We start from the raw sequence: 16,420 nt of genomic DNA on the forward strand, positions 1-16,420 counted from the left end.
GATAAATAAAATAAACCTATAGCTAACCTATCCCGAGTCATTCTGTTGATCTTTCAACACATTTTATACCAATAAAAATGTCACATTCAGAGATGCAGCCTCAGTCAGATCATCTGCTAATGATTCTCCTATTCTGATTAATTAATTCAATAAAAAATATTCTGTTTTGTCTGGTAGCTCGGGAAATTTTTTTGTTAGTTCACATTGAGTCTGGAAGAAAGTTGACTATCTCAGGCCCACCCATGTGCTCCTTCAAAGCTCACTCCCATTTTATCTGCCAAAAAATCTGTATCTGTCTTCTGGTGTTTGTGTGTTTCTTGGCCCAGTCTTCACTCCAAAGCCCCAGAATTATATTCAGGGAAGGTTTTCTTTCAGCTTTCTTTACTCTGGCAATTCCTCTGAGCACTTAACACCTTCTGTTCACACCGAGCTGGTTGCAGCTCTGGAATATAGTGGCACTGGAGAATTATCCCTCCCTCTGAGCTTTATGTATTGTAAGGATTTCACGTTTTGCTCGTCTCTATTCCACACCTTTGTAAAATTTGTTGCCTTCCCCGACAGAAAAGCATTTCTTGGCTTTTTTGTTTCAGTTCCCTTTTGACTTTGTTATAACTCCAGAATTGCTTTAATCCAAATCTGACGTCGTGGTCTAATATGAAATAAATGACAATTTATTTATTTTGCATGAATGTTGGTGATTAGCTTAAATTAGGAAATGAAAATGCTTTATTTCTCAGTCACTTGAGTCACAGCTGTCTCTATATGTAAGGCGATTTAGACACAAAAGAAAAATAATACCTACTCCAACAATGATAAGAGATGTGAAAATGTTCATATGATCTATAACTGATATTTGTCAGCTGTTTTTACAATAGTTTCCTGGAAAAATATTGACACATTTTTGTGCGTTTTTTCCACATTTCAACCACAAACTCCTATATATTTTATTGAGATTTAATTTGATAGACCAACACAAAATAGAGCACAGTTGTGACATTTTTTATTCTGATATCCCAAAACAAAATTGAGTAGAACCAATTGCCTTCACCAATTTTTCACCACTGACCAAAAAAATATCTTACGTGTATTTTAATATTAATATAAGGATGGTCGACAGTTTTAGTTTATTATATCTGAAACACTCAGACACATCCATAATAATAATAGTCACTACAGTTAATCAATACTCCAACTACTAGTGAAAGAAATTCAAAACAAAGTCAAGGGAAAATAATTCATAAGTGTTGCATAAATCGAAAAATGATAGACTAAAGCTTCGTTAACATAATACACAGAATCAAAAGTTACATCCAGGCTGGAGTAGTGGCTATGAAAATCCTCAGAGGTTTGTTTGAGAACTTTAATGTACAAACAAAACACAAAACTTTGAATATCTCACAAAGCACTATTCAGTCCAGTGGTTTGCAAGACTAGTTTTTAAAAGTCGTGCTTGAAATGTTTTCACAAGCCACGTAGAGTAGAGAGGAGACAGAGCAAACATGCAGCAGAAACCTTTCTGGTCCGATAAGACACAAATTAAACTTTTATTTGGTATGCACATCATCCCCAGCACACTATTGCGATGGTGAAACATGGTGTCAGCAGCACGATTCTGTGCGAGTGCTTTATATAAGAAACTAGTCCGAATTTATGGGAATCAGAATTAATTTGAGGTAAGAAGCTAAATGTGGATTATGTTCTTAAATAAAGGACAGTCCTGGAATTGACTGATTTAATCTACCTATAAAGAAGCTGTAGTTTTATGAGTTTTACCATCTCCCCACTGGAAGTTTATTTATTTTTTTCTAATGTCCTATATTGGATTGTCTTTCTTCAGGAATCATGCAGGTTTCTAACTGTCAGCTCTGTGGAGAGTAACCTCTCTCATTTCTGTGTGTGTTCACAGCTCCTGGGGTTCGTGTACGCCTGCTATGTTGTCAGTGTCATCACTGAGGAGGAGGACTCTTGTGAGTGACACACACACACACATACACCCCCACGCAGGCACACAGAAACAGTACTGAAAAGGAACTTTGCAGCAAAAATTGGATCACACCCAGATTCAGCCCCAGACACAATAAATGCCAGAGCTTAGAACAGTTGAGTTGCATCTTCCTCACCCATTTCCAGTCACACCCCTCTGTCTCACAGCTTCAGTTTCTCCCTGTCACTCTTCCCTTTCCTCCTCCACACCAGCTGAGGTCTCTCACTCTTTTTTCCTTCAGTACTAAAGGGTCCATTTGTTACTTCTCAATGCTTCCATAAGTCTAGTCTGTTTTTTTTCCCCTTCAGATCAGTTTCAGTTTCTCATGTGCAGTCATTGCTTTGTCTGTCTGCCTCAAGTCTTTGTCACATTGGGTACATTTGAGTCTTCAATTAGGATTTTTTGTCTCTTTTCTCCCCATGTGCCCTTGTTTTTTTTGCTCTAGCTCTTCTTAGATCTATGTCTTCGTCCTGAAGTTCTCACCATGCAGAACAATTTCCTTTTGTACTTCAAATATTGGTTCAGTTTAATTCTTGCCCTGTCATGCAGTAACAGGCAGAAAGATTGAGGGAAGGGTGTGGGAAATGGCACTAAATAAGTCATGGGAGGATTGGGAACCAGAAATGGAAGCTTGTGATAAATTGCCAAGCTGCTGTGACCTTACAGAGAGCGGGTCAGGGGTCCTCCCTGAGGTTAGTCGATCATGGGTCAGGAAACATTTGATCTTGGGACCAGTGGTGATCATAAATATCTGATTTGTTCTGCAGCAACAAAAAGCTGCATTTTTCTCATGTATAAGAATCTGCTTTTAGAGATATTTTGGAAATAGGCATGGAGAAGAAGGTTGTGGGTGTAAAGTAATTGAATAAATAAGGTCTACAGAGGTGATTTATGAGGATTTATTAGAATTGCTTGAATCATTGTTTGAATTAAGCTGTTGCTAATTCAGTTAACTCTAATGAGTTCAATGCAGTTCACTGATTTTATTAACTGGATAGCCTTTTGGCATTTTCTAACTGCTGAAACTATTTTTTTGAACTGGATTATTGTTGACCTGAATTTGCATTTCACAGTTTTGGTTCTTTGTTAAATAGCTTGCCATACTGTTTTTTGAAAACAAAATGAAAATAAAAATAAAAAACTAATCCAAAATAGCTTCAATTATGTGAAACATGACTTTACATTTTCCTTCAAAAAATGAAAAAATAAAGTTTTGGAAAGGTGGAAAAAGTTAGAAAGTAGCCAATGAGAATGGGTCTTGTACTAAGTATCCCAATAATGTAGTTAAGTGTTTACACTCGGACGCAAAAAAAGAGTGAATGGTATCATTCATATTTAATCAAATTTACAACACTTTTTTCTAAGGATATGGAGGAACAATAAATAGGGAAGACATGATGAACTTGGAGCAGGAACCAGGCCATCATGTCATCTAAAGTTTTCCAGTGAAGTCTGAAAAATTCCTCCATAGCGTCATAATTAGTTAGCTAAATCTACTTAGTTGACTATAATCACTTCAAACTGATAATTGTTCCTAAAACTAAATCGCATTTTTGATCAAAACACTGACTAAAACTAAATTAAAAAGTGCTGTCAGAACTGGCACTAATGGGAGGATGAATGAAGATGATCTTGGAGTTTGCTAGATGCTTGCAACAGAAGTTGAGGTGTAACTTCAACCAGGACATGATCATAAACACAAAACCAGAACTTCAGTGGAATGTTTTATATCAAAATGCATTCAGGTATTAGAATGGCTCAGTCAAAATACAGATTCAATTGAGAATCTGTGGCAAGACTGAAAAATTGACGCTCACAGGTGTCAGTCCAGGCTGATTGAAAAACCCAAAATTATTTTGTCCTTCAAATGTACAGTTTTGTACTACTTATGTTGGTGTGTAACATAAAAACACCAGAGTTTATGGTTGTAATGTGATAAACAGAAAAACTTTACAAGGTCTGAATAACATTTGAACTGAACTTCTCCAAATTAAAGTATTTATGAGCTAAAACAGAAAATTCTTGTAATAAGAAGAACGCTGATGTGGTTTTAGTGTGTGACATGCAGACCAGTGTTACAAGCTGTTCAGTGGTGGTCACATTCCAGAAACCCACAGGCTGTGAGTGGTTAGTATCACCACCCAGCTGCTCCACCCCTCAACTCTGGGAAGAACCATTTAATCACCAGTCACCCTTAAATAATCTTTCCGCAGCACTGCAGCTTTAGTTAACAGAGAAAAAAAAAAAGCTTTCAGTACCGAAACTTCTTCTTGTCTCTTTTTTTTTTCTTCGTAATTCATACATTTTGTTGAGCACTGTTTACTTGGGTTTGTTGAAAATCATATCCGCTCTCAAAAACAGGAACAAAAATAACAAGGAAGTGGCAACAAAAGCTCAGAGTTAAGGAAAAAAAATCATGGAGTGATTTTTATTAGTCTTAATTATCCTGCAGTTGTTCTCTGATCTAGGCTTTGTCAAAGTGAAAGGCTGCAGCATTGCTTCCCAGCTCTTTGTTATTGTAATCAGCCCTTTGCCTCTGTGTGCACAAGAATATTTGCTCAGATAGACACAGGTGCACAGCACACACAGCACAAAGACCAGCTCTTGCACTTTTCTGCTCTCTTTTTCTCTTCGTATTTGATGTGCACATTAAAGCAAATCTCCTCACTGAGCTCACTGACTGCCTCGGCATCTCTCCTCCTCCTCTGTGCGCCGCTCCCTCGCTTGTGTCAGTTCCAATTCCTGAGTGCTTCACAGGTAGATGCAATATCCTCACGTCTAAATCTAATTCTGGTTTGTTTAAGGAGCCTGTCTCTCAGCCTGTTTTTCAATCTCAGTCGTCCGATCCTTAATGAGGTGCGCTTGTACAAAGTTGCCGGTCTCCAGTCACTCGTTATATCAGCCTTATTAAGCACCTCGCCGGTCGATAACTCCCACAGCTGATTGCACCCAATTGAGGCGAAGGAAGGTAGAAAGAAAACAGAAAATAAATGGAAGGATGAAAGGAGGAGTGCATGAGAGGAGCTGAGGGAGGTGTTTAGCAGGAACGATAAAAAAGAGATGAGGCAACATTCAGCAAAAAAATATAGAGAGAAACAGAAAACAAGATGAGCTTGTCACAAAGAGAGAGATAAAACAGGAATTCTTCTCACGCTGTACACTCTCCTGGGAGAAGACAGAGTTATATCTGAGTGCTCAGACTTGGGTAAAGAGATTGCAATGAAACACACGATGCAATAACAAGCATCATATACCATCAGCTCAGGGCTTAACCAGACTTTCAGACTTTATTAATAATAATAAGGGTGTGAGTGTGTTTGTGATGTCCCAAATTCTCTCTTCCCCCATAACTTAGAGAGAGGCTGCATATCTGCACTCCTCATACTGATGTTCTACTTGTATTCCAGCATGTTTAGCTGACTTTGACTGGTTGGCTGATTTGTTGAGCATTTCTATGTATGAATTTGTTCTTCGGTTATCAGCAGCATGCAGGCACACCGGCAGAGTGAGTAGTGGGTAAAATCCTCTTTGCAAAGTAGGTCATGGAGTTAGCTGCCTAGTGCTGGGATAAGCTCACTTCATCTAATTATGATGCTGCCCTTCATGCTGAGTCACATCAGCACCAGACATGGATGGATGGATGGATGGATGGATGGATGGATGGATGGATGGATGGATGGATGGATGGATGGATGGATGGATGGATGGATGGATGGATGGATGGATGGATGGATGGATGGATGGATGGATGGATGGATGGATGGATGGATGGATGGATGGATGGATGGATGGATGGATGGATGGATGGATGGATGGATGGATGGCTTTGTAGTTTTTTTTAAGCTAAGCTTTTTTTATTTATCTAAATTGTTTTACATTGTTTTTCTTAATCAGCAATAACGGAATTGTATTAATTTGAAAAGTTGATTCACAAAGAAGCTGGTAAGTATTAAGGTGTGTTTTTAAGGAACACTGGTTCTTACAACTTCTACTCCAATCAGTTTTGTATGCCACTGTTTCTCCCAGATGAAAATATATAATTTAAATACCTGTTCTTTACAAAAAACCACACTTTCCAAGTTTAAGAAACTCATAATGTTGAAAGAAACTATTTCTGCCAGAATTTTAATTCAACTTTGACACAAATACGTGCACAACATCCACTTTATTAAATACATTGTTCAAATCCTCCTTGACAAAATAGGTAGTCAATAAATCAAATGGCAGGAATTAAATTCATTCATGGCATTGTGAAGACAACTTAATTCACACCAAGTGTGAATTAATGGAGATGAGTTTCAAATTACTTTAAACTTGGAATAGTTGTTGATCAGCAGTTTTAGAAACTGAAAACTAAACGTCTAATGTTGCTGACCATCTCCATCTTTTTATGACCGTTGCATTCTCGTCTTCTTTTGGCGACTTCCAACAGGATATTGTCACAGAGCTCAGATCATTTCAAACTGGTTTCCCAAATAACACGATAAACTCAGTGTACTTTAATGACCTCCAAGGTCACCTAATGTCAATCTAGTAGAGCACATTTTTAATAAATATTAGATTTACATCAGGAATGCGCAGCTGATAAATCTTTAGCAACTGGCTGGTATTTACTTTGATTACTGAATAGATAAAGTCAGAACTACTTTATTGATGATGGTAGAAGTACACAGGTGGGGCGGATGGAGGGCTAATCGCCTAACCAGGCTGCACCGCAGCAGACAACAGCATGTGTCTTCGAGGGAGATTTCTACCTGAAATAGCTTAACTTTTTCCTAAAGCCTCTCAGTTGACAGGAATTGTCCACCTCCGAACGGAGCACAAGGACACCACATTGAGCTGTTAGTAAAACAAACCATTTACCTTATTTTCTAAATGTCATCAAACTGGTGTCAAAATTTGAAGACACATGCTAATCTAAATGTTCCTTAACTGCAGATATATGAAACATTTTGCGAATAAAAACAGTGACGCACAAATGAGCCTGTGAAAAGCAGTAAATCCTCATTAGAGGGAAACTAGACACTAAAAGGCAGCCATACTGAAATAGTTGAAGCTGCTGAAGAGCTGGCAGTTTTTTTTAAAACTAAGAGGAGACCAGTTGTTTGCCGACCACTTAAAATAAATGCCGGCCTCTCCTGCATCTGCCAAGGTGGAGAATACAGAGAATGGCTGCTTCCAGATTTGCTGGCTAGCCATTTCTGCAGATGCACAAAGAAACAGAGGTGCTGCTGCAAGTAAAAGATATTATAAATAAGAAGAAGCAGCAGCAGCTGGTGTGGAACAGAAATACAAATAACTCTCACAGAAGACAGTTTTATTACTGAAGAGTTATAAAATGTCTGAGTGTCGGGAGGCAGCAATAACGCATCATGGAGATTCATTTCAAGTTTGGGGATGAATTTATGCAAATTTAGTGAGAAATGTAGTGTGGATCAGCAGTCTCTATAATGCTGAGTGCAGTCTCGTCCATCAAATAGTCGTGCAAGGAGGGCATCTGATAAATGTTGAAGCAGACCCAATCACACACCTCCACAAAAAAAATACTTTGTTCAGCCTCAGGTAAAACACAAGTCTACCAAAAATAAACTGACTTTACATTTTCCTTCAAAAAATGAAAAAATAAAGTTTTGGAAAGGTGGAAAAAGTTAGAAAGTAGCCAATGAGAATGGGTCTTGTACTAAGTATCCCAATAATGTAGTTAAGTGTTTACACTCGGACGCAAAAAAAGAGTGAATGGTATCATTCATATTTAATCAAATTTACAACACTTTTTTCTAAGGATATGGAGGAACAATAAATAGGGAAGACATGATGAACTTGGAGCAGGAACCAGGCCATCATGTCATTTAAAGTTTTCCAGTGAAGTCTGAAAAATTCCTCCATAGCGTCATAATTAGTTAGCTAAATCTACTTAGTTGACTATAATCACTTCAAACTGATAATTGTTCCTAAAACTAAATCGCATTTTTGATCAAAACACTGACTAAAACTAAATTAAAAAGTGCTGTCAGAACTGGCACTAATGGGAGGATGAATGAAGATGATCTTGGAGTTTGCTAGATGCTTGCAACAGAAGTTGAGGTGTAACTTCAACCAGGACATGATCATAAACACAAAACCAGAACTTCAGTGGAATGTTTTATATCAAAATGCATTCAGGTATTAGAATGGCTCAGTCAAAATACAGATTCAATTGAGAATCTGTGGCAAGACTGAAAAATTGACGCTCACAGGTGTCAGTCCAGGCTGATTGAAAAACCCAAAATTATTTTGTCCTTCAAATGTACAGTTTTGTACTACTTATGTTGGTGTGTAACATAAAAACACCAGAGTTTATGGTTGTAATGTGATAAACAGAAAAACTTTACAAGGTCTGAATAACATTTGAACTGAACTTCTCCAAATTAAAGTATTTATGAGCTAAAACAGAAAATTCTTGTAATAAGAAGAACGCTGATGTGGTTTTAGTGTGTGACATGCAGACCAGTGTTACAAGCTGTTCAGTGGTGGTCACATTCCAGAAACCCACAGGCTGTGAGTGGTTAGTATCACCACCCAGCTGCTCCACCCCTCAACTCTGGGAAGAACCATTTAATCACCAGTCACCCTTAAATAATCTTTCCGCAGCACTGCAGCTTTAGTTAACAGAGAAAAAAAAAAAGCTTTCAGTACCGAAACTTCTTCTTGTCTCTTTTTTTTTTCTTCGTAATTCATACATTTTGTTGAGCACTGTTTACTTGGGTTTGTTGAAAATCATATCCGCTCTCAAAAACAGGAACAAAAATAACAAGGAAGTGGCAACAAAAGCTCAGAGTTAAGGAAAAAATCATGGAGTGATTTTTATTAGTCTTAATTATCCTGCAGTTGTTCTCTGATCTAGGCTTTGTCAAAGTGAAAGGCTGCAGCATTGCTTCCCAGCTCTTTGTTATTGTAATCAGCCCTTTGCCTCTGTGTGCACAAGAATATTTGCTCAGATAGACACAGGTGCACAGCACACACAGCACAAAGACCAGCTCTTGCACTTTTCTGCTCTCTTTTTCTCTTCGTATTTGATGTGCACATTAAAGCAAATCTCCTCACTGAGCTCACTGACTGCCTCGGCATCTCTCCTCCTCCTCTGTGCGCCGCTCCGCTTCGCTGTCAGTTCCAATTCCTGAGTGCTTCACAGGTAGATGCAATATCCTCACGTCTAAATCTAATTCTGGTTTGTTTAAGGAGCCTGTCTCTCAGCCTGTTTTTCAATCTCAGTCGTCCGATCCTTAATGAGGTGCGCTTGTACAAAGTTGCCGGTCTCCAGTCACTCGTTATATCAGCCTTATTAAGCACCTCGCCGGTCGATAACTCCCACAGCTGATTGCACCCAATTGAGGCGAAGGAAGGTAGAAAGAAAACAGAAAATAAATGGAAGGATGAAAGGAGGAGTGCATGAGAGGAGCTGAGGGAGGTGTTTAGCAGGAACGATAAAAAAGAGATGAGGCAACATTCAGCAAAAAAATATAGAGAGAAACAGAAAACAAGATGAGCTTGTCACAAAGAGAGAGATAAAACAGGAATTCTTCTCACGCTGTACACTCTCCTGGGAGAAGACAGAGTTATATCTGAGTGCTCAGACTTGGGTAAAGAGATTGCAATGAAACACACGATGCAATAACAAGCATCATATACCATCAGCTCAGGGCTTAACCAGACTTTCAGACTTTATTAATAATAATAAGGGTGTGAGTGTGTTTGTGATGTCCCAAATTCTCTCTTCCCCCATAACTTAGAGAGAGGCTGCATATCTGCACTCCCTCATACTGATGTTCTACTTGTATTCCAGCATGTTTAGCTGACTTTGACTGGTTGGCTGATTTGTTGAGCATTTCTATGTATGAATTTGTTCTTCGGTTATCAGCAGCATGCAGGCACACCGGCAGAGTGAGTAGTGGGTAAAATCCTCTTTGCAAAGTAGGTCATGGAGTTAGCTGCCTAGTGCTGGGATAAGCTCACTTCATCTAATTATGATGCTGCCCTTCATGCTGAGTCACATCAGCACCAGACATGGATGGATGGATGGATGGATGGATGGATGGATGGATGGATGGATGGATGGATGGATGGATGGATGGATGGATGGATGGATGGATGGATGGATGGATGGATGGATGGATGGATGGATGGATGGATGGATGGATGGATGGATGGATGGATGGATGGATGGATGGATGGATGGATGGATGGATGGATGGATGGCTTTGTAGTTTTTTTTAAGCTAAGCTTTTTTTATTTATCTAAATTGTTTTACATTGTTTTTCTTAATCAGCAATAACGGAATTGTATTAATTTGAAAAGTTGATTCACAAAGAAGCTGGTAAGTATTAAGGTGTGTTTTTAAGGAACACTGGTTCTTACAACTTCTACTCCAATCAGTTTTGTATGCCACTGTTTCTCCCAGATGAAAATATATAATTTAAATACCTGTTCTTTACAAAAAACCACACTTTCCAAGTTTAAGAAACTCATAATGTTGAAAGAAACTATTTCTGCCAGAATTTTAATTCAACTTTGACACAAATACGTGCACAACATCCACTTTATTAAATACATTGTTCAAATCCTCCTTGACAAAATAGGTAGTCAATAAATCAAATGGCAGGAATTAAATTCATTCATGGCATTGTGAAGACAACTTAATTCACACCAAGTGTGAATTAATGGAGATGAGTTTCAAATTACTTTAAACTTGGAATAGTTGTTGATCAGCAGTTTTAGAAACTGAAAACTAAACGTCTAATGTTGCTGACCATCTCCATCTTTTTATGACCGTTGCATTCTCGTCTTCTTTTGGCGACTTCCAACAGGATATTGTCACAGAGCTCAGATCATTTCAAACTGGTTTCCCAAATAACACGATAAACTCAGTGTACTTTAATGACCTCCAAGGTCACCTAATGTCAATCTAGTAGAGCACATTTTTAATAAATATTAGATTTACATCAGGAATGCGCAGCTGATAAATCTTTAGCAACTGGCTGGTATTTACTTTGATTACTGAATAGATAAAGTCAGAACTACTTTATTGATGATGGTAGAAGTACACAGGTGGGGCGGATGGAGGGCTAATCGCCTAACCAGGCTGCACCGCAGCAGACAACAGCATGTGTCTTCGAGGGAGATTTCTACCTGAAATAGCTTAACTTTTTCCTAAAGCCTCTCAGTTGACAGGAATTGTCCACCTCCGAACGGAGCACAAGGACACCACATTGAGCTGTTAGTAAAACAAACCATTTACCTTATTTTCTAAATGTCATCAAACTGGTGTCAAAATTTGAAGACACATGCTAATCTAAATGTTCCTTAACTGCAGATATATGAAACATTTTGCGAATAAAAACAGTGACGCACAAATGAGCCTGTGAAAAGCAGTAAATCCTCATTAGAGGGAAACTAGACACTAAAAGGCAGCCATACTGAAATAGTTGAAGCTGCTGAAGAGCTGGCAGTTTTTTTTAAAACTAAGAGGAGACCAGTTGTTTGCCGACCACTTAAAATAAATGCCGGCCTCTCCTGCATCTGCCAAGGTGGAGAATACAGAGAATGGCTGCTTCCAGATTTGCTGGCTAGCCATTTCTGCAGATGCACAAAGAAACAGAGGTGCTGCTGCAAGTAAAAGATATTATAAATAAGAAGAAGCAGCAGCAGCTGGTGTGGAACAGAAATACAAATAACTCTCACAGAAGACAGTTTTATTACTGAAGAGTTATAAAATGTCTGAGTGTCGGGAGGCAGCAATAACGCATCATGGAGATTCATTTCAAGTTTGGGGATGAATTTATGCAAATTTAGTGAGAAATGTAGTGTGGATCAGCAGTCTCTATAATGCTGAGTGCAGTCTCGTCCATCAAATAGTCGTGCAAGGAGGGCATCTGATAAATGTTGAAGCAGACCCAATCACACACCTCCACAAAAAAAATACTTTGTTCAGCCTCAGGTAAAACACAAGTCTACCAAAAATATAATACCTTCAAGCCATCATTCATGGAAGTATCTTTTCATGCTTTCATTGATATTTAACTTCAAACAAACTCATCACATCAAGTCTCATGCAAATATAACAAAACTGCTAAGCTGGTTGTTACAGTAAATTTATAGCAGCAATGGTTGTGTAGTGGTGTGTGTGGACAGTGACAGATGGAGAGCCAGTGTAACAGACAAGCTTTGAAGTACCAACCTTATCCGTCTGGTCTTTATCTGACTGTCTGTTTTATTCTCTGCTGTCCCCTACATGCTTTTCTTCATCTTCCCCACACTTTGCCTTTTTCCCACCAATCCCACTTTTACCCTCCTGCTCTTTTTTTCCTCATTTTCTCTTTGAATTCAGCACAAATCCCCAAACATTTTACACACTTGTCAGGAGATTGCCCAAGTTTTCATTTGAACTAAAACATTTCCGTCTCACATTACATCCTGAACCACATTTCTGACCCGCATACCTGTCAATTCATGCATATGCCTAAACAAGTAAAAAATCTGCTAGGAAGAGACGGCCTTAGCCGTTTGCCCTGTCAAAAGATTTTTAAATACACATCTGCCAATAATCTGTAAATATTAATGCTAATATATTTATATTAATATTAATATTTCTTTACACAGATTTCGTCATTCTGAACATAAAATGAGTACACGTTTCATGTTTAAAGGACAAACAGATCTGTTTCATATCCATGCTTTTCATATCCAACTGGGGATGTGAGAGACAGGGTTCAAGACAGAACTAGAAGGAAAACTATATGGTCCATAGAGAGTGAATGTTATTCTCAGCTGTCTACATAATGTCAGACATAAGTTAGACTTAGATTGTTGGGAAAAATATGATTAGCACCAGATCCCAAGTATCTCATGTTCATATCTAATGCATCCTATAATTTTCTCTGAACTCCAGTCTTTGTCTGACTGATGAATATGTTAACCTGACCATGAAGTCCCAAGAGGTGTTATTGTGTCTAAAAATGGCAAATATAATTATCAGTCAACTAAATACTGCACAGCACAGCTCATCATAGTGGGGGGTTGATCCCCACCCACTTATAATGAGAAAGCTATTTGTGTAGAAATAACAGGGGAGACGTGCGCTTATGGCAGGTGTGTGTCTGTATCTGGTTTGCAGATGAAGTGCTAAATCCCTGGGAAGCAGGGCAGGGTCACAGGAAAAGCATAGGCCAGCATAACCACTACTGGCTCCATGGTTCCTTCCCTGACAACCTATCAGTGTGCAGCAGACCATCTCAGTCTCCTCTTACCAGGACAGGGTCGATTCCCAGTAGGTTTTCCATGTGCATTTTTCCTTAGCGGCTGTTCATTTGTGGAGTGTAACAGATCTTTCCATTTCTCCTCTTTTATTAGAGCACTATTTGTTTAGTGCCTTTCTGAACTGAATCAAATTTAGCTTCAGTTTCTCCCCCTGCAGTTTATACACGACTCACAGTTCCTGGACATGCTGTCCTCTTTTGGACGCACTCCCTTAACGTAATCTTCTCAGCCCCTGTCAGTAAGACCGACAGGCGTGACGCACCCCTGCCTCCGCTTTCTTTCCTCTGCCATTGTAACCGGTCTCAAGAGGTATTTCTTCCACCATCTCAAGACTGTTTCTTCTCATTGGAGAAAGCTTCACCGCACTTTGCAACAAGCGTGCTCTTCTGTTCCTTGCATTACATGGCAATCCCCAGTTGATCTACAATCTGAACTCTTTAAAGGGAGGATAAGCAAAAAAGGCTATTTATTTGGTGGCTGAAGGCTGCTTCTGTTTCTATGAGATAAAAAGGCTGAGGCTATTTTAACAGCTGGCAAGCTTTCACCTGTTCCTAAGCTTTCCCCTTGGCCGCAGGCAGGTGCATAGATTAAAAAAAGTTTCAGCAAGATGTTTCTTTTTTTTTTTTTTCTAACTTGGTCAAAGATAAAATAACTAGGAAGCTTTTTTCTTAAAATGCCACCAGTGTGGCGTAGAGGTTAGCACGCCCCACGTTTGGAGGCCTTCAGTCCTCGACGCGGCCGTCGCGGATTCGATTCCCGGACTCGATTCCCGGACCCGACGACATTTGCCGCATGTCTTCCCCCCTCTCCTTCCCCCTTTCCTGTCAGCCTACTATGAAAAAAGGGACACTAGAGCCCACAAAAAGGACCCCCTGGTGGGGAAAATAAATAAAAAAAATGCCACCAGTGGATCCATTTTCTTTTACATTTTATTCCATGTTCATACAGTGACTTATTGTTTTTTTCATCCGTGACGTTTTGTTACTTTGATGTGCTTTTGTTTTGTTTTCTGTCGTTTTATGTTGTTCTGTCTTTTTATTTGCTCCATAAACCATATGTTTGATCTTTTATTTTCAGTTGATTTTATTGGTGGATTTGATCCATACCCACTCTACCATGTCAATGAAAAATCAGCTGATCTCCCATTACAGCCCATGTACCTGTAAGTATGTCACCCAAAAGGCATTGCATCTACATCTGCATTGTCTACAACTTAACTGTTCACGCCAATAATACTATGTTCTTCAAAGTATTAAAAAAATAAATAAATAAAAAAAAGCTCTGTACCGGTCCATCTCAATAAATTGGAATATCACTGAAATGTTAATTCAGTATCAAGCCTAGAGATGAACAGGCAGATTGTCTCTATGCTGCATTGTTCCAGTAACTGATGCAATAAGAGCCCAGAGCTGGTATTCAGTGTATGTACTGTACATACTTCTCAGCACAATATGTTCTGCAATATTTTTTTTTTTTCTGATAAAACGACTCATTTTCTTTTTTGTTAGCTGTCAACCATAATTATGTAAATTAACAGAAATGCATCTTTTTGAAATGTATAACTCTATTAGTTATAAATTTTTGCTTCAAAGTCTGAACTGAAGTTCTAAAACAAATAGTGTTTTAATGGCACTCCAAATTATTAACATTCCTTGTTGTTCAATACTTAAATAATACCCGAATTTATTAATTAACCACAGTCTGACACATTCTATGTTCTGTTGTAGTACTTTATACAAATCCCTGCCATGGCACAGTTGTGACTTAAATGAGTGTGTGCGTGTGTGTGCGTGTGTGCGCGTGTGTGTGTCCATGTCACAAGCAGCTAAGAGAAGTACATTAACCACATACACATTTCTGTCCAAAAATTGGATTAATTAATTAAATATTGCAAAGAAGTTCATGACAATAAGCCACAGAACTCATGTAATAATTCTCAGCCAACATGAAATGAATATTTAATGAGCTTCCTGACAGTTTAATCAGGACGTTTTCCTCTCTCCAATCTACAGGGAGTTATGTTCTGAATGAATTCATCCAGGGCTGGTTTTGCATGTGCACACGTGTGCATGTATGAGTGTGTGGGTGTGTGCGTGTGTAAGTAGGAAACCCAAGAAGTGCTAATCCTCTTTTCCCTCTTTCCATGTTTTCTGCTCTTCCAGGTCTCCGCAAATAAGAAAGGCATCCACCAAGGGACATGATAGAGCAAATTCCAGTGGACCCAAACTGTCTGGTTTAACACACGTACGCGCATATTCACAAACATCCTTCAGCTTCTCATAGCACCAGACGTCTCCTTCTGAGTTTCAGTTCTTAACATGTAATTTACTTGTGTGTGGCCCTGAAAAGTCGATTTCACAATAACAGTCCATTGTTACAGGATTTGGGAATTACCATTGGTGGTATTTGTGTTTATATAAAAGTATCATTTATTTTCTTTCTGTCAGCTTTCACTATGAACTAACTCTACTGTATAGAACATATTTCAGCAGATGAAAACACTATGTAGATAGATGGAGCAACCAGCATTCCCAGTCTGTAGCTGTGTGTCACAGAGGATGGTGATTTAGCATATTCCTGCTGGTTTGGCTGAGATCTTGACCGTTGGGCTGAATTATGGCAGAGTTTGCAGAATGAACCATTGTGCTGCTGCCTGTTTACTTTAGGATCTGTATGCATAAATACAGAAGCAAAGCAGGAAGAGCCAAGGGAGCGAAGAAATGAAGGCTCGAGGAGACAACAAAAGCACCAGTACAACAGGCACATCTGCCAAAAATAGAAAATGTAAATAAGGAAATTCAAAGTTTCAAAGGACTGGAAAAGAGTGTTCGCCTTGCAAAGAGGTGCTCAAACACAATAAACGGCATGCAAGTGTTACTTTTACATTTGAAGCATTTTATTACGTCAGTTTTTCCGAGTCAGTATTTCTGAAGTGCCAGGTGTTGTGTTTGCCAAAGACCTGAAGGCTTTTGTTCTAACTTCAACTCTTCTCCCCTAGCAGCAGACAGGTCTGCGTAAGGCGATCATTACAAACAGTCCTGCAAAGGTTGCAAGGCGTACTTTCAACTTGGCGCAAACAGCCAAGATTGTTATGCCTTTTCATATCGTAAACAGCAGAGCTTTAGCTGTTTGGATATGGATGTT

At 38.9% G+C, this 16,420-nt stretch overlaps 1 protein-coding gene across 4 annotated transcripts in view; it reads left to right on the top strand.

Annotated features, from left to right (window-relative positions):
- Positions 1-16,420, top strand: part of nkain4 (sodium/potassium transporting ATPase interacting 4) — a 65,552-nt gene that overhangs the window by 45,245 nt on the left and 3,887 nt on the right. Inside the window, exons 5-9 of one of the 4 annotated variants that reach the window (XM_044128391.1) lie at positions 1,907-1,967; positions 13,134-13,286; positions 14,354-14,438; positions 15,439-15,520; positions 15,943-16,159. In XM_044128391.1, coding sequence (XP_043984326.1) covers positions 1,907-1,967; positions 13,134-13,286; positions 14,354-14,438; positions 15,439-15,520; positions 15,943-15,957 — 396 coding nt within the window. In that variant the 3' untranslated portion in view covers positions 15,958-16,159. Of the gene's footprint in view, positions 1-1,906; positions 1,968-13,133; positions 13,287-14,353; positions 14,439-15,438; positions 15,659-15,942; positions 16,160-16,420 lie in introns of those variants that run through there. The other 3 variants (XM_044128380.1, XM_044128369.1, XM_044128399.1) reach the window with 3 other exon arrangements.

This window comes from Gambusia affinis, linkage group LG01, assembly GCF_019740435.1.
Source record: "Gambusia affinis linkage group LG01, SWU_Gaff_1.0, whole genome shotgun sequence".
Classification (NCBI taxonomy): Eukaryota; Metazoa; Chordata; class Actinopteri; order Cyprinodontiformes; family Poeciliidae; genus Gambusia; species Gambusia affinis.